Genomic DNA, 18486 nt, shown 5'->3' with positions numbered 1-18486 from the left:
GCCTGTAGGTGTTTGGGATATTTTTGAAGTCCTGAAAACCACAGTGAAACCAGGCAGATGTTAGTCTTTCTGTCTATGAAATGGAGAGCTGTGTGCAGTGAGTGCTGTATCTGTACTGGTTCCTGTGGGCACACTGTACGTGTTTGTGAAACACTGAACAGTATCTGTGATCTTAGCAGCGTTAAGCAATGAATCAAAAAGCATTTGAGGTTGGAGAAATCTCCCGCTGGGCTATAGGTGAATTAGACCTGAGTCTCCTGACAGTTTTCATCCTCTGTGAGGCCAGTGGTACAACAGTTGATCTTGAAATGGGCTGCAAGGAGCAAAAGCTTTGCACAATTCTGTGTTTTTCCTTATTTCTGAAGAATGGTTATGTTTGTCTCAGAAATGTGTGTCCAAGTCTCTCTTACAGTCATAAAAGGAAAAGAACAAAACATTGTTCTTTGATCTGATAGGGAATTTGAGCAAACAGTTAAAGGTGGGCATGTAAAACAAATTAGTGGAAGAGGAAAAAACCCCCTATATTTGGCTGGAAAATGTTGGCATACTTTCAGAAACCCAACCAAATTATTAAGCAAAAAATAGCATATTATCTGTACTTTTCCATAGCTCTCATCACTGTAAGGAAGAGGAAGAAGAAACTACCTTACATAACTAAAATGCATCTGCAAAGCAAAGGCAAAAAACCTGCTTCAGTCATGTGAGACTTGAGCATCATTGGGGAGAGGTTTATAAACTGGATGTTCTGGAGCATGAGAAATAGCTGTGTGCTAAATTCCTCTTGGCTGAGTGATCAACCATCATCAGCTGTCAGTCTCTTGGAGCACCACAGTAGGTATAAAGAGGGTCCTCCAGGCCCAAGCAGCAGCCAGGATGTGCGCAGGAAGATGCGGCAGGGGCAGGTTGGCACTGCACACAGGGCAGAGGAGAGCACCAGTGAAGTCCTGTCCTTTCTGCAACCTGTGGTGAGCTAGGCACGACTTTGCCAAGTGTGTTTGTCTGCACCTTGTTTTCATCAACCAAAATGACATTCAGCAAAAGTGTGATGGATGGGGGTAGGGATGCTTTGGCGCAGGTCAGAGATGCAAAGAGTTTTCTTAAGGCTTCATATTATAAACAGGATTCTGCTGGGGAGGACTCTGTTTTATCCTAGATCTATAATGTAGATTGTAGCAAGTTATAAAAACACACACACTTTATCTGTGACATTTATCTGTAACTTATTGTTCATATCGCTGATAAAGGCATTAAGGTGCATAGCCAGTGATGGGTAGAGAAGGCCCCACAGAATCACACCCACTCAGCAGTGATTTCCATGCACTGCTTGTGTTGTGAGACTTCAGCTAGGCAGTTCTCATCCTACTCCACACAGGTCAATTCTGAATTTGCCTTATTTTTAATTATTTCATGGTTTAGAAATTAAAAGGCTTTAGAGGACTTTTACAACTATGTTTGTAATATTTCTCAGAAAAGTTTGACAATAAGTCATTTTTATAAAGCCTTATTCATCAGCATTTATTATATTATATCAATTTATTTTTTATTATTTGGATTCTGTATTGTCAGCTGTGATAGCTTGACTTAGAGTGGTATGTTCATCTGGCAAGTTTGTAATTAGCTACTTGCCATTATGTGCTTGAAATTTTTGTTAAACTGCCTTTCTTCCTGTTTTGGGAAAACCCCTTAAGCTTTTTTAAGGACTAATGAAATTAAGTGTTAATTGTTGTGGAGGCACTTTGGCCTGTTCTCTGGAACACCTGTATGGGTGCAGGCTATCCAGACCTGCTGCACTGTGCATGCCCAACTTTACTGCTGGTTCTTGTAATACCCTCCTGCGATGGAGTTGAAACAGAAAACCCCAAAGGATTGTTTTGCAATCCTTTGAATTGACATCTGACTTTTTCCTGGTACAGAAAATGCACATGTATTAAATATGTTTGCATTTGCTAGTTCTTCAGTTTATTGCCACATAATGCTCATTCCTTCACTGTGATACAGTGGTTCTTATGTAGGCTTAAAGAAAAGAGTTCAGCTGTCCTCTCAGGAGTTGTTTGTTTATAGGTTGTGCTGAGTGACTCATACATAAGATGAGAAAGTCGCAACAGGGCCGTGTCTCCTTGTCCTGCCCAGCAGTGACACCTAACTGCTCTGAGAGCACTGAGCCCAGGTGCCAGTAGAAATGGGCTGGAGTCCGGGGCTGGGCCATCTGGAGAGGAAGGTACCTGGCTTGCTGACATTTGTGGCGAGAGGGACTTCACAGTTTGTCATCATCCAGAGCCCATGGGCAAACAAACTGTGCGGTCACAAAAAGTGAAACTCTGGCACTACAGAAAATTGCTAAATTCAGTAGTAAAAGAAATTACACTGTAGAGGTCCTTTTCCTCACTGTTTGCTGGAGGATCAGCCAAACGGGCACCTGAGCTTGTGAAGCTGTGTGATATAACTAGGCATGAAGTGTCCACAGGTTTAATCTGTAAGTAATAGCCTTATGAAAGCTGCTTCCAGCAAATTTCTCCAATGGAAATGGTCTGATTTCTCATAATGTGCAAGCTCACCTTGAAACCTTTCTTTTAGTGAGATAATAACAGGGCGAAGACTTCCAAAAATGTAGTGGGAACTTGCTGTCCTTGCTACTGTCAGTCTGGGAATACGTCAGAAGTTATTGCAGAGGAAGGACCCCTGTGCTCTGTCTGTCCCACACACATGCAGCATAGGTCTCACTTCCTTAGGAGTACAGGGCTTGTTTTTCATGGTGATGTGGTGGGAAGATTTCATTTACATTTTGCAAATTTGGATAGTATGTTACTGGAGAGGTTCTGATTACCATCTGAGGGAATCTTTTTCTCTTCTAGCTCTCAGGAGATGTGCCAATGTAACATTATCATGAAGAGTTGTCTACAATGTCATTTAGGACAGATATGTCTGCATGAACTGTGAACAAGCTACTGAGGCGCTGCTAAGAGTTTACTAACAGTGGGGCAGAGCTCAGCCTTTGTCAGTGGCCTGAGGGCTTAGTCAGGATCTCTGGTGGATTTGCAGCTCTTGGTATAAAGACAGTGTTCCGTTAACTATGCTTCTGATATATTGATGTTTTCTTTCTAACATTAGGCATGTCTACACCAGCTAGAGTGTAAGCTATAAATGCTGCCTTGCAGATAAAACGTAGAGTTTATTTCCACAAAAAATCATGGAAGGCAGTCTATCTCCAAAACTATGTGTTTAAATTAGCCAAATTTATGGAGGAAAACTCAGTCCATGCCTATTATGCATGAAGATATAGGTACAAACTCCTGTCTCAAGAAATCCTTATGAAGCAGAAAGAATATAGGAAGAAAATTACCACTGTAGGCATCCCATTCCTTACCTAAGCATCTGCGATCAGGAAGTCTCAGAGACAGGATACTGAGCTAGATGGATATATCAGCCTAGCCCAGCAGGGCTCATTCTTATGTTCTATTTATTTATCTAAGAAGGATGAGGAGGGAGCCATTAGCTCATTTTTACTTTGAATAAGTTCCTTTGATTTTGAATGGGGGATAATTTTACCACATTACCGTGGAGGAAGATACCCTGTCAAGAAAATGAAGGAAGGTTGTGAATTAACATGCTTCGCTACCCTGCTCCAGAGGTCCAGGAGGCAAACACTGTATCCTCTAGCTCTTTAACAACACCAGCAAAACTGTTTTCCAGAATTTGTAGGTTGAAAACTGTTGTATTTGAGAATGATTAGAGCCATTTTGTCTTAGTTGTTGGAGAGAGACCAGTGCAAGAGTCTGACAATCATAGAGAAAGTTAGTCTATCAGTCTGACAGCTTATGGTTGATCTGACACTTTACAGATGCATACTGTGTGACAGCTGCAATGAATTGGGTTATTAGAGGGACTTTCTGCTCCCTAAAGCTTATTTATTCCTGTTTTTCTCAAAACGGGGTGGGGAAGTGTAAAGCCAGTGTAAAGCTATCAATGAGATAGAGGAGAGGGCCTGAAGCCAGACAAACCAAAACATTTGGAGATTCTGCTAATGCTATGAAGATGAAAGGAATCCCCAAATAAAAGGGAGCCAGAGACATATTTAGCAGAGCCTCATTCCTAAGCAGCCAATCATATGTAGGCAGGAAGGTCTTCACACACGTCTCAGAAGTTGTTTTCCCTTATAAAGTAATGGCTTTTAATGTTATTAACAAAGGAGTTACTTTATTCCCAGTTTTCTGTAGCAGTTGGGATAAGACTGCAGCTTCTGCCCTCTTTACCAAAAAAGTATGGCATCTGCAAACTGGTTTGTGGCCTCTGAGCTGGCTTTTTTCAGACCGGCTGTAGCCCATTTCCTAGGCATGGTGACTATACAGCTCCTGCTGCTGTGGAGTCCCAAGCATGTTTTGTGTCCATACGACAATCTGCACAAGGTACTGAAAAGTGAAAAACTTAAGGAACATATAGCTAAGAGTTTCCACTGTTGTCTTGAAAGATGCTTGAAGTTAAGAGGGAAGTTCCAAATGTGCATGGGAGTTTTGATAGTATCACTATAAAGCGATCAGGGAAAAGGGTATGAGAGAAAGGGGCAAAATTAATTTTCCCGCTTATTTTCCTTTTCCTGATCATCCGTGCTCTTGTGATGGAGATTGCAAAAGGGTTTAGCATGGACAAACAGAGAAGTTCTCAGGGGAAGCCAAATAAAAAACCATAGGTTTGGGCTATGGATACAATGAAAGAACTAGAACCTTGGGGTATAGATGCACCAGGCAAATTGCACTGTGATGGTTTCTATACAAGTGAGTGGCATAAATACTGAAAGACAGGCAGCAGAAAGTGGTGATGCAAGTGGCCTCCAAGAGGAAGCTAAATGACTTTCAGGAATGCTAATGTGTTCTTTTTCTTGCAAAAAGTAATATATACATTTGGGCTAAGCTGGTATGTGTCTGTAGCTACAGTGAAGGATTCAGAGGTTTGATCCCCAGCATTTAGGCTTGGTTTTCAGAGGACATGTTCTGTTCAGTTCTCTTTAGGTTCTTATTCCCATTTCATGCCAAGCACATTGTCCCCTTCCCCCCTACCCCTCTGTCAATGACCTATGTTTCTGAGAAGGGTGTAAACTACTAATGTCATTTTTTCCCCATGTGTTTTTATCTGTAGTAATATCTATGTGATCATAACTTCAGCATGGAATCACTAAAAATAAGAAATACCTATATTCTATAGTGTTCCTCGAGTAGGACTGACCTAATTTCCTTGCATAGTTCACCTGTTTGCCTTCCTTCCTTCCTGCTCTGGGACCTTCCATAATGTAACACCCCAGAGACGATCTGCCTGCTGAGCACTGGCTCTCCATTGTGTGCTGGAGGCGCCATTGTGCAGCATCTCTACATTTTTCCCATGCTGTTCCTGTGTATCCATCACTACTGCTCAGTCAACCTCTGGGCTTACTTCTCCCTTCTACTCTACATAGCCCTGTCTCTAACAAATATCCTTCATATGGTAGGTCCCTTCAAACAACTGATGTTTCCTCTTTATTGCCACATCAAATCCTACCTGCTCTGAATGAGACTCTGTCAGCCATATCTTTTTCATGAGCACCCTGAAAGCTAGTATTCCCACATCTTTGGTACCTATGACATGCAAGGTAACATGTGATCCCCACCCAAATAACCATTCCTCAAGGGGCTGCTGCTGCCATCATGGCCACCACTGGTAATTGTGGTATGTGCCAGGCTAAATTTACAGGAATTGTGATGAAGCTTAATAGAGATACAAAGGTGGCTGTGGTATCTGCATGGTCACTACTTCCTATAATATCCACAGAGGCCTCTTGTAGAAAGCTGTTGCCTTGTATTTCTAGCTATGCTGAGGTGCAGCATGAATGGTGTACCAGTCATACTGAAGGGCTGTTTACTTCACTCTGCAGTCTCGTGTGCTGTATGCACTATAGCATCATCACCAGTAAGTTTTTTGGGAGTGTTAACCTCTTCTCAATAAGGTGAAGAGTTCTTTTGGATCTTTGTCCCAGTCTTGGTATTTCCAAGGAGTACTAGTAGATGATGTTCCTGAAAACCTTGGATTATGCTTCCTCCAATCTGGGAAGTAATTGATGTTTGTATCAAAATCTGATGTGATACAGCAGTGAAGGATTCTGCTGTGTGAAATTCTCCTTGATATGAGTTCCCTGATCTAATACCATACATTCTATATGAGGTATGTAATTTTTCTCAGCTATGTTTTTAAATGTTGATTGAAAACAGAGAATTTGGTTTTGGCTGTCCTTTGAGTATCAGGGGTATGCAAAAAAAGATCTGTTTATATCCTCTGTTTTAGGTTGCTTACCTGGGTGGTGTTTTTTCCTTTTTTTTATGTATCCCTTATCTTCTGCGTTGATGCTGGAAGTAAATTATAAATAGCTTTTGCATGGCTCATGTTCCAACAGTTGTTAGCTTCTGTTTCTGACCCTCAAAGGCAGTTACATTCCTTAAAATTTCCTTTCCTTAAAAGTTAAATTCCTTTTGGGCTTCAATACATAATTCTGCCTGTCTGCCATCTCTACTAGTGGCCTAATCCTTAAATCCCCACATCAGAAAAACTCCCACTGTGGTTTTATGGGAGATTTTCTTGCATTAAAACTACTCAGGCAGCAAACACATGATGCCCCTCCCCATTGTAACAAGACTGACAAAGCAAGGCTCTTACTTGGATTCTCACATCTTTCTTGACTTGTGTGCATAGAGCAGTTCTGAATTTGTAATGGTTTAGTATTGGAGTTTAGAGATGTTCATATCTGGTCTTTAGTACAAACTCAATGACAAAATAATGTTGACTATGAAAGGGCTGCTTTCTTAGAATCAGCCTGTCCAGTGAACAGCTGGCTACAGCTGTAAAAAATCCAGTCTTGTGCTGAAAATAACTTGTACAGTGAGAACCCTTGCTTTATTTGCTAAAAATATGTTCAAAGAAAAAGCTAGCTCGAGGTTATAAAATTCAACAGCTTTTATTGTGAACAATTTGAGATGTCAGTTTACGACCGTCCAGACTTGCAGCCATTGGTGGAGTAGCACTAGGTGAAGTTGGCCTGCAGGTCCTAGGGTCTTGAAAATAAATTGACAGAGAAACAGAATGGATTCTAGCCCATTGCCATCCAGAGGGGATCATAACAATCTTTCAACAGAACATTTCCACAACTTTCAAAGACTTCACTGTGAACCCTATACAACAGCAAATACTTTTTTTCACAATAATTAAGCCTGTAGGCAGTATTTAACATACAAGCAAAGTGCCAAGCTTTTAAAGATACTTTGTAGCAAAATTCAGCAGTTGCTTAGGTTGCCAGAAATATTTTCACTGTTTTTGTCAAAATCTTTAATGAAAGCAAAGTGTTTCTTTAAAAACACCTTCTCTATTATAAATCACTGCTCTTCTAATTTCTCATTCTGCCTCTTGGATGTTACTGTGGAGGCCTGGACCTCTCTTGTTTGAACACGTGGCCCTCCTGCCAGAAGGTGTCTGTTGTGGGCACATTCTGTCTCTCTGAATTTTAGCAACTCTCCCGAAGTTTTAAAGTGTTTATCTTACACAGCTGAAAGTCTCCTCCTGTTTCATGAGCTCTACACTGGAATGCAGTGGAAGAGACCCAGGGCCTGTGGCCACCCAGATTAGAGGTTTTTGTAGTAAGGTCCCTATATGGTTTTGTTAGAGACTTCAGCTCTGTCTGTGTCTGTCTCTGCTCCTTGTTTGGGAGGCTAGTGGGAGGAGAAGAGCTGAGGGGGCTATATAACCTCAGAGCTTTCAGATACAGAGTGCACCATCCCAGAGCAGCTATCCTCAGCCAAGCACTGTCAGGGTAAGTGGAACTGAACCCAATCACATGATTTACAGATTGCTGGAGGACTTCAATTAAATAATGTCAAAAGGAAGCTATTCAGGAGGATGTACTGCTTGCTGTAGTGTGCTTAAGCAAACTTACTTGTTAGAATTGAATTGATAAAATGCTTGTTATATCTATACTGAGTTGTCCTTATAGCACTTCTGAAAGGGGAAAAGCAGTTCTACCTGATGATTTTGCTCATTCCACTAGCACGCCAGCAATTGTATAAAGACACAGTCTGTGTAATGCCACAGCTGGCATGTATGGGTTTAAATGAACCCATGTGACCTTGGGGTGTTAGTCTGGGACAGAACAGAGTTCCTGAAGGGATATATAGTAGCGTTTCTCAGCAGGTTTGCATCAGTGCTGTTAACATTTGGGGAAATGTGCCTGTAAGAAGAGCTGGGAGTCTGCAAATTAGTGGTGTCTGAAAGGATACAATGAGGATGCATGTGTATTCATCCTTGTCTCTACGCATATGAAATTACTGTGTTGTAAAATGCCAAACATTTCATTATGGAACAGGCTACACTCAGTATTTCTTGTGGGGCTGGAGTTCTCTTAATAGCTTGTTGTGGTGATTGGTGAGATGATTGTTTATCTTTAGATGTAAAGCAGATAGAAGAAAGAAGCTAAAAACTGTATTAACTACCTGGGAGAAAAATTTCCTTTCTTCCACAGTACCAAGTAACCTTTGCTGCTGTAAGATGTCAGTACTGCATGCCATGTCAGTCCTGAGCTGTAACTCACTGGCTGGCAGCAGAGCGCCCTGTCTGAAATCATTCAGCTCAGATTTTTCAACTTTTTGTGCTTTATTACTAAATATGGTTTTCATTTAGAGTCCACTAAGCTCAGAAATGTAGCCTTTCCTGCCCCCTTCTTTCCCCTCCCCCAAGTGATTTTTGGCATTGCATTAGCTGCATGGGTTTGAGCAAACCCCCTGACCTCGAACTCTGTTCCAAAAACAGATGGTTGAAAAGCCTGTTTCCTAATTAGGAAATGGTTTGTCCAAACCAGTTTGTTCATTCATGTTAGATAACAATTGTACTCCATTCAATAAATGTTTGAACATAAAGAGCCTGTTTTCCCAGGAGTTTAATAAATGCAAAAATTGCAACCTACTTTCTTTCCCAATAATAACTATAAAATATCTGGAGTACATCAGGTTAGGATCTCCCTATCCTTGTTTTCTCCTGGGAGCTATGCCCACACAGCCTGCAGGAGCAGGGCTGCAGGCATGTCTTGTGGCCACCTGGCTGGGAAGAGACAAGTGAGGATCTCAAATGAAGGATTTGGGAGAACTGTCTGTGCTTGCTCCATCCATCGTAGAGGCTAAACAGATAGTGGGCTCCCTTGCTCATCAGCCATGGCTCTTGTTGACCCCATTCCCACTTCATCCTGCGCTTCCAGTGTTCCCATGGCAGAAGGCTTTGGAGGCTGAATGTGGAGCCAGCTGGTCTGTGGATGACAGCTGTCTCCTTTAGCTGTTAACACGTTGCAATTTGTTGAACTCTGCATGGAACCCCGGGTTCAGAGCTAGCCAAGTGATTCCCTACCACGCTATAAATTGCAAGCAAATAGTTCTTCTTGAGTCCTGGTATTCAGTGCTTGTTTCTGTAATTTACTTTAATACAAAGCCTTCAAAGCATTTTTATTACCCATATTATCTTCCTGTTGCCAGAGGAGAAAAACAGTTTCTTTTTACTAAGACAAGGAGCCAACAGAAATTACTCTGCCACACTACAAATGCAGTTTATTAGCTGCTTTGAAATGATGATAGAACATATGCTGTGGCCTGTTTTTAAAACACATACTGTCCCTGACTTAATTTTAAAGGCGGGTTATTTTTTCTAAGTAGGGGAGGGTTGGAAAGGCTGCTTTTTTTTTTTCTCCTTTTTAACTGGGAACATTTCTTCTCTTTTAAAAGGTTAAATGTAAACTTAATTGACCTTCTTCACCCAGTGGGTTAATATCTGCATCAGGAAAACACCCCTGGTACATGCATAGCATTTAATGTAGTTAGTTTTTGGGAAGCCCAAGACTGAATGGGGAAGACTGAAGTGCTCTTACCTTTGACAGCTTTCCACATGTGTCAGGATTTTGTCAGGGTGATAGAAAAGCGGGGGAAGTTGTGCTGAATCTGATGCAAAGGAATCATTGTTTTTGCAGCTGTCAGTCCAGGATTCTCCTTTATCTCCCACCCACCTACAGCCGTGGATTTCTGTGACCAAATTTAGATAAACATTTGCTGCTCCCTGATCTGTCTGCCCATGGAGCAGGACTGAAGTCTCCTCTGGAATCCCCTAGATAATCTCTAGTGCATACAGCCCTCTGGCAGACACGGCTGAAACCTCCCACACTTTCAAAAGGACGCCTGTTCCCTCGTATGGCCCTGCAGATCTTGTGTGATTGCCAAACCGGTGCCATACCTCTCTTTGCTGGGGCTGGTTGCTTTCATACAGCCATCTCTGTCTTCAAGGGTGGGTCTGCTACCTGAGTATGGTTTTTCATTTTTTAAAAATTCTTTCCTGCTGTTTTCATAGGGTCGGTTTCTGTCTGGAAGGCCTGAGGACATTGACGTAGAAGATGTGCGAGGAAGAGGATAGCACTGCCCTTGTTTGTGACAATGGGTCAGGGCTCTGTAAAGCTGGCTTCGCTGGGGATGATGCTCCAAGAGCAGTTTTCCCTTCCATTGTGGGTCGTCCCAGGCACCAGGTGATGAACCGCTTTGGTTATTCCACTCTGGGCTCATAGAGGGCTTTGTTGCCCTGTCCCCAGCTCTCCACCCCAGGGCCATCTTTTCCTGTGTCTGGGGCTAGTCCAGCCCTGGGTGATCTATGTAACACAGTATTTCCAGGCAAAATGAGTCCAGCAGTGCACTTGCCTGAGTCAAAGCAGGTCTCTTGCCTTGTGAGAGGAATCCTGAAATTTTTCACTCTCTTCTGTGTCCTCTTTTCCCTGACTCTTACTTTTGGATCACCCAGAGAACTTGGTGAGTAAAGCTAGTTTAAAAAAACAGAACAAAAAAGCCCAGCACAGAAGTATCGGGAAATTCTGACAGCCCTAAAAGCCAATGATGGTGATATGTGAAAAACTAAAGGAGGAAGGAGAAATTTCCACTCAGCCTCCTATTAACCTTCCTGATTTCATTCATTTAACTGCATCACAAGTAGGCACCTGTCTAGGATTGAGTTTCTTTAGCTTCAGGATTTACATTTGACTATATGATGCATTCCCCTCGATTTTAATAGTTTGCAAATCACATTTATAATCTGAGCTGCTTAATATAGAGAGTTTTTCAGCCAGATCATCATTAGCATGAACTAGAGCAGCTTAGCTAGGCCATAACAAACTAATCCACCTAATTAGCAGATCCATCTAATTGCTTCTATGCCATCTGAGGCCCTGGTGAAGTGGAAAGAGGAAAACTGATTGTAAGATGTGGCACTTTATATACCCAGCAAATGCATTTCTTCAGGGCTGGAGAAATGTCTGACTTTTAATGTAGCAGCTAGGACTGGAGGTCTAATTGAGGCCTCTGGGCATTACCATAATTTAAAATATATATTCAAATGCCAGCTTCTGTACATAGTGTCAACAGTATTAATTGCTCAAAAACAAGCTGTACAGTCACAGTGGAAACAAATATGGATTTCTAGATCCTTTTTTTCCTGTTCATATATCATAGATACTATTAGTCCCCTGAAGAGAAGGATCATCCCATCAAAAACTGCGAATTCAGGTTGCCTGTTTTTAAGACAGAGAGTTAGAGATGCCAACGTTTGGAGTCTGTAATGACTAAATTCAGATAAGAGTATTATGCACTCAAAGCATGCTACTATATACTTCCCTCCCCCCCCCCAGTATTTCTGACTTTAACGTAGAGACTAGTACATATCCAGCATAGTTTGGAGTTTCTGGTCCGTGGACCATTTCTACAGGATCCATGAAGCCTGTATCAGTAGATTTAAATTAAATCTAATGACAATAGTATAGTGCTTAAAAAGAAGATTAAAAAATGTCAAAATTTAAGCTTTGGGAAGTGTAAAGTGTGTATTGCCTGTCTTGACCCTTAGATGGCACAACATCACTTTCTGATTTTACTCCACTTTATTATAGTTTAGCAGATAGTTCATTCATAAATAATAACAAAAATTAAACCAACCCTATTGACTTTATCTCGATGCATTGTACTTGCTCTGTTAACTTAAACTGTAGTGGAAACATGAACTCCAGAGATTTAAGTGAACTAAACATTTCATTTTGGAAATTAAAGAGCAACAAGTAATTCTCTCTTCATTAGTATTCATAAAGTATTTTGTAACTAGTATAACTGGCAACTGGATTAATTTCACAGCTAATGTTCTATCTACTTTGTGACATCTCTTTCTGAAAGACTATCTGTTTGTGTCATTTTACAGGGTGTGATGGTTGGTATGGGTCAAAAAGACAGCTACGTAGGTGACGAGGCTCAAAGCAAGAGAGGAATCCTGACCTTGAAATACCCCATAGAACATGGCATAATTACAAACTGGGATGACATGGAGAAGGTATTTCCGCTTTGAAAAGTTGATGTGTATCACTGGTAAACAGAACTACTTGAACCAAATGTTTACAGAATACCCATTAAGTTTTAGATGAAATCATCATGCTATCGAGTATGGTTTAATGAGGAACTTGCTATAAGGAAAGATTAACTTGCATCTAAAGATGAAGTATTACTAGGAATACATAAAAATAAATATTGGGAGTTCCTTTACTCCAGTCTGATCTCTGAATCTTTGCTAATTACTGCAGTGGGGGGGAAAAAAAAAAAAAAAGGAAAGAAAAGGAATATCCTCAATTTGCTAGTAAGGAAATGAAATTTAAGATATCCATTTCTGCAAAAATGCAAAGCATGTACATAATTCTCATGTGAAGGGCACTATTTATACACATCCTTTCTAACACTTGAAAGATTAGCAATATTGCAGTGCAATGAGTCCACTTCAGAGCCAGTATTTGGATGAAAGTCTTCCAGAACCATGTTTAGAGTCATAGCCTGTACATTGATATAATTTTCAAGATTGTATCTCTATTAATGTTGTGCTGTGGCAACAGGGCTATTTGGAACAGCCAGGACATCACAACACGCTGTAAGTGTGTGGAGTCACACGGGACTTACTAACTCTTATAACATTGTATTTTACTTGGAAGCAGAACTTTTCAGACGCCTAACATATCAATCGGTGCCCAATCAGTGAGGATAGTGCTCTTTCTACAGTTACTTTGGTAATGTCTATGAAGGCAATAAGAACAACTGCATGAGAAACAATATTAGCCTGTCTCTAGGGCTGTAAGCAGAGGGGCTGGAGCACAATATCTGTCTGGAAGTGATTCTGATCTGCTGGCTGATGGCATTTCTTTCCTTTGGCTTCTCCCATTGTCCTCAGATCTGGCATCACTCTTTCTACAATGAGCTCCGTGTTGCACCTGAAGAACACCCAACTCTGCTGACTGAAGCACCACTGAATCCCAAAGCCAACCGAGAGAAAATGACCCAGGTGAACTCCCACTAAAGCTATGGAATAATTCCAACTTTGTGACTTCAACAGGATGTGAACTTCATCATTTGTTAGTCATGCCATCCGGCAGCCCCTCTCTCTCTTAGTTATGGAAGATGCATAGTGACTACCTATATATTTGTATATCATTACATTTACTTTCCAAATCAGTGTATCCGCTTTGAATGTGAGTACTTCAGTCTGTCCAAGCTTTATGTCATCTCAATCTGTTTTTATGCCTGTGCCTATTACAAAATTATCTTTAATATGTGCATGTGTGCATGTGTCTATATTCATACATTAAAGACACAGACTAGCTAGAGGAAGATGTATTACAGGACAAATATTTTTGGATGTATACTTTGCATTTTCCTTCCTTGTTATTACCAACCACCAAGAAATATGAAAAATCTTGTCTTCTCCCTCTCTTTCAGTAAATTGCTTCAACTAAGCTAAAACTTCCAGTATTAAGGCAATTATTTTAATTGCATTTCAGATTATGTTTGAGACTTTCAATGTGCCAGCCATGTATGTAGCTATTCAAGCTGTTCTGTCCCTCTATGCTTCTGGACGTACCACAGGTAGGCCTCTGGGGAACATGACATAAATGTTTGAAACAGTTAAGTGTGTTGATGTGCACTTGGGAATGAATTGTATGTTATCTTCTCAAAGGGATTGTGCTTGACTCTGGGGATGGTGTCACCCACAATGTGCCTATTTATGAAGGCTACGCCCTGCCGCATGCCATCATGCGTCTGGACCTGGCTGGCCGTGACCTGACAGACTACCTCATGAAAATACTGACGGAACGTGGCTACTCCTTTGTGACCACTGGTAAGGACACACTGCTGACCGACTAGGACTGTTGTTTAATGTGCAGTATTTCTAGTGGCTTTAGAAGGACTAGCAGTCGTTCTGCAGTTGAATAAACACAAGAAGGAATCCAACAGGAAAGTCCGCTGCAAGACTAGCAGAGGATTTGTTTAAAAAATGGGGAGAGTGTTGGGGGATGGGAGAGAATGTCCTATTAACATGTCTGGGTCCTTCCTGAATGCTGTTCTAAAGATTGAATCCTCTTAACAGCGGAGCGTGAAATTGTCCGTGACATCAAGGAGAAGCTGTGTTATGTGGCCCTGGACTTTGAAAATGAGATGGCCACTGCTGCCTCTTCCTCCTCTCTGGAAAAAAGCTATGAGCTTCCTGATGGTCAGGTGATCACCATTGGAAATGAACGTTTCCGCTGCCCAGAGACCCTCTTCCAGCCATCTTTCATTGGTAGGCTGACAGATTGTTCTGCCTTGGTAAACTGCTCATAAATATCAAGTCCCTGTTTTCTTTTGATTGTGTCCCATTGCTAACTCACTCAGACCTATACATTAGTATGTCCTAGCACCCATTATAAAATAATCTTTTAGAACAACACTATTAATATGGTGAGAGGAACTTCATGTCAAACAACAGGCAAAATGCTTTCCCAAAATAATTCCTAAATGTTTATTCCAGGCTTCTGGCATTGAGCCTATGCCATTTTGTATGTTATGCAGTTGGCTACTATGAGGTGTGGCTGCAAACTCACTTTTCTAAGTAGTATGAGGATTGTAGTTTGAATGTGCTTGTGGAGAGGTGGCAGGGGGAGGGCAGGAAGCACTACTTTAATTGTTCAAAAAGACTGCTCCGAATCCTGAATCCATGGTTCATCACATTTGCAAAGTAAAGCCACAACAATGCCATGCTCATCAAGAGCCATGAAGGCAGGCTTGCAATGAGGTCACACAGAAATCCAGTGTTGGTTCTACCAATCGGCAAAATTTCAGCTCAGAAATAAAGTAGTTGCATACTTTAGAAGTATTAGAACATATTTTGACTGTTCTTTGTCTGAGCTAGCTTAGTTTAAAAAAAAAAGAAAAAAAGAAAACCAAATGATTCCAAGACCATATAAGGAATTCTTAGGATGTTTGAGATGGCCTGCAAAAGCCTAGTGGAAACTTTACTATTCCACACCCCCAGCTTTCTTTTTAAGAAGGAGTTGTGTGTGTAAAGGGGAGAGGAGGGCTGTTGTACACCAAGGAACTCCTAAGCAAATAGTGTAGGCAGCTGCAGAATGACTTTCCAGATTTCCACAGCTCTGAAGACTGATGTCTTCCAGACAATGAAGTTCATGTTGTCAGTTCTGTATTAAACTGTTAAATTAGTCTCTGTACGGAGTTGCTTCCTCAGTGTTCTTCTGTACCTTCCCCAGGCATGGAGTCTGCTGGCATTCATGAGACCACTTACAACAGCATCATGAAGTGTGACATCGACATCAGAAAGGATCTTTATGCCAACAACGTGCTGTCTGGAGGCACTACAATGTACCCAGGTATTGCAGACAGGATGCAGAAGGAAATAACTGCTCTGGCTCCCAGCACTATGAAGATCAAGGTATGGTACAATCATTTGTAGACTATTTGAGTTGGCATGTACAAAGTCCTCAAAAATCTAGTGAAACATAGCAACATTTTACAAGTAAGTGCTGTGTACATACTTTGAATCATGTCTGTACCTTCTAGCAAATAATCACCACCTGGTAACTTTGTTGCTGGAAGAAAAGAGCCTTCTCTCCTCTCATTTCCTTGTTCATGGTGAATTCTGAAAACTGCCCTGACACGGCCAAAGAAAATAGTGTGGACCCAGCAGCATAAATTTTCCTCTGAGGCTATATGTGAGCTTCTTCAGCCCTTTTGGACTGATGGAGATGGGAGAGAGGAAATGCTGGTTTTGTCCTTGGCCTACAAGTTCAGAAAAAAAACAGCCTCTGATAAGCCAGTCTTCCTTCTAGTGCTTCAAATCTTCCATTCTTTGCTTTAAAAACATTTTATCAGCTATACCAATAAAAGTGCTCCATAGGTCACTTGTTTTTTCAAGCCCTCCTGGGCTATCAGTATATGTTTCCAGAGCAATTATCTCCCCTTTTCTCATATGCAGCCATGAATACACAAATGCACTACTCATACTGGGCAGACTGATTCAGGCAACAGAAATTGAGGATTTAGACTCAGACCTAATAATTTTTTAACTTTACTGCTTGCAGCATTGACTAACTGCAATGTCAGGGATGACACTGGCACATAGATACAGTAGTTTTGTTAATATAAAATGTTACTGCTTTAATATTTTTGTATAAAAAATGTATTTTATTCACAGTGGACAGCTGTACTTAATGCTTTTATTTCTTTAACAGATCATTGCTCCTCCTGAACGTAAGTACTCAGTCTGGATTGGAGGCTCTATTCTTGCCTCTCTGTCTACTTTCCAGCAGATGTGGATCAGCAAACAGGAATATGATGAAGCTGGTCCATCCATTGTTCACCGCAAATGCTTTTAAATTGCTCTATCTTTATGTATCTCCTTAGTGTATTACTGTGAATGTATTCAGGAAAATACATTCTTATAATTTCATTCCATAAATCCTTCATCATAATTACTCTAATTAATTGGATACTGTGTTTTTTATTGAATCAATTTTAAATATGCTACGAAATTGCTGCTCCTATTAAAAAAACCCCATGCATTTGTGGAGGTACTGGTTTGAAGCTCCATCTTGTGACATGGATTGGTTACTACACTATATTGGGTTTAATAGAAAAAGCGGTACCTTTTGTTCAACGATACCAATGCTAGAGAATGCTCAGCTATCAGGCTGCACATTATCAAAGTTCAGCCTCGGAAAACATTTTAGTCTGCAAACAGAACCAGTCTTGATTTTTCCAAGGTTCTGGGAAGTACCAAAGGAGCATAGCATCTGTTCGATATTAGGATGAGCATGTGCACTTTGCTTTGCATTTGCTCTATTCAGAAATGTTATCTATGCACATCACTTCTTAATTCACAGCTATTATGCTGGAAAAGCTAATTTCTTAGTGTGTGGCCCAGAGGTTTACAATGTATAGTACAATAATTCTGTGTGTTTTCTTTAAAGAAACGAAACCTGTTCCTTTGGGAGCATATCTAAACACTAATATTAGATTGAACACATGACCTTTCTATCATATGGCCTCAGAATGAGTGCAGCTTATTATTTTACGTTGTGATTTCTGGCAAGGTCTAAAGAGTAATTAAGCTGGCTTAATACACTTTCTCTTCAGAACTGATGGTGGCTTTTTTGGGGGGGAGAGGTAACAATCAAAGCAGATAAAATAATTTAGACTATTTTATTTTTCTGTGATTTTTCTTAATTCCATTTATAGTCAAAAATATCAAAACTGATATTCAATTAGAGGTATATGCACAGAAGTGGAAGCCAGTAATACTGTCTTAAAAGTATATATATGAATAAAGAATTCACTGAGACAGATCTGGGAAAGGTCAGTTCTAAGGAACTTGCTGCAATCTGTATTCATTAGAGTTCAGGATAAAGGATGCTATTTATTTTTGTTACCTGTTTTCCTGTCTAAACTCTATAGTTTACCTCACTTGCCTGTTACTTGTTATCTTTCAAACTGTAAGCTCTTTGCACCTGTTATTTACCATGTTTGCATAACCCCTGGGTTCCAGATCTTGTCCAGCTTCTGACTGTTAGCACGTGTTCCAAACTTTTTTGTACTAACCATATTATTTAAAGTATAGATCATCTAGGTTCTTGGAACAGATACTAAATAAAATCTTGTAAGAGCAAATAACTTTGTATGGTTCTTCCTTCTAACTCTGTCTAGATCTTTTTATCTAACCCTAGATAGAGCCAGAGAATCTCTTTCAGGATAAGAACCTAATTTCAAATAAAAGTTTCTACTGGAGGGGTGCTGGAGAAGACACATTTCTCCAAGGGACTGTGACGCATCTCTACTGTTCCAAGATATAAGGGTAAACTCTCAGGTAAAGGACTTACGTTTTTCTAAGTGTTTTCTGCTTAATACCTAGCCAAACCATGAGCCATACAAGAATGGAATGCAGAAAAAGATTAAGAAAAAAATCACGCAAACTGATCTATTTGCCTCTACTACATATAATATAAATCTTTTCACTGCTTCAGTGAATTTACATTGCTGAAGTCCCAAAAAGCCAACCACTGTTAAAAATCTCTAATTCCCAGAAAGCAGTGAATGCCAACAAGTGACAAAA

General features: G+C 40.6%; 1 protein-coding gene across 1 annotated transcript; it reads left to right on the top strand.

The window, feature by feature from the left end:
• The first annotated feature begins 7728 nt into the window (after positions 1-7728).
• ACTA2 (actin alpha 2, smooth muscle) lies at positions 7729-18047 on the top strand. The gene is made up of 9 exons (XM_074907410.1): positions 7729-7822; positions 10390-10561; positions 12268-12396; positions 13279-13389; positions 13886-13970; positions 14062-14223; positions 14473-14664; positions 15629-15810; positions 16610-18047. The coding sequence occupies exons 2-9, from the start codon at positions 10433-10435 to the stop codon at positions 16751-16753; spliced, it is 1134 nt and encodes a 377-aa protein (XP_074763511.1). The 5' UTR covers positions 7729-7822; positions 10390-10432; the 3' UTR covers positions 16754-18047.
• The last annotated feature ends 439 nt before the right edge of the window (positions 18048-18486 follow it).

Source organism: Athene noctua, chromosome 5, assembly GCF_965140245.1.
Source record: "Athene noctua chromosome 5, bAthNoc1.hap1.1, whole genome shotgun sequence".
NCBI classification, from domain to species: Eukaryota; Metazoa; Chordata; class Aves; order Strigiformes; family Strigidae; genus Athene; species Athene noctua.
Note: the sequence above shows the minus strand (reverse complement) of the source record. Positions and strands in the feature narration are given on the sequence as shown.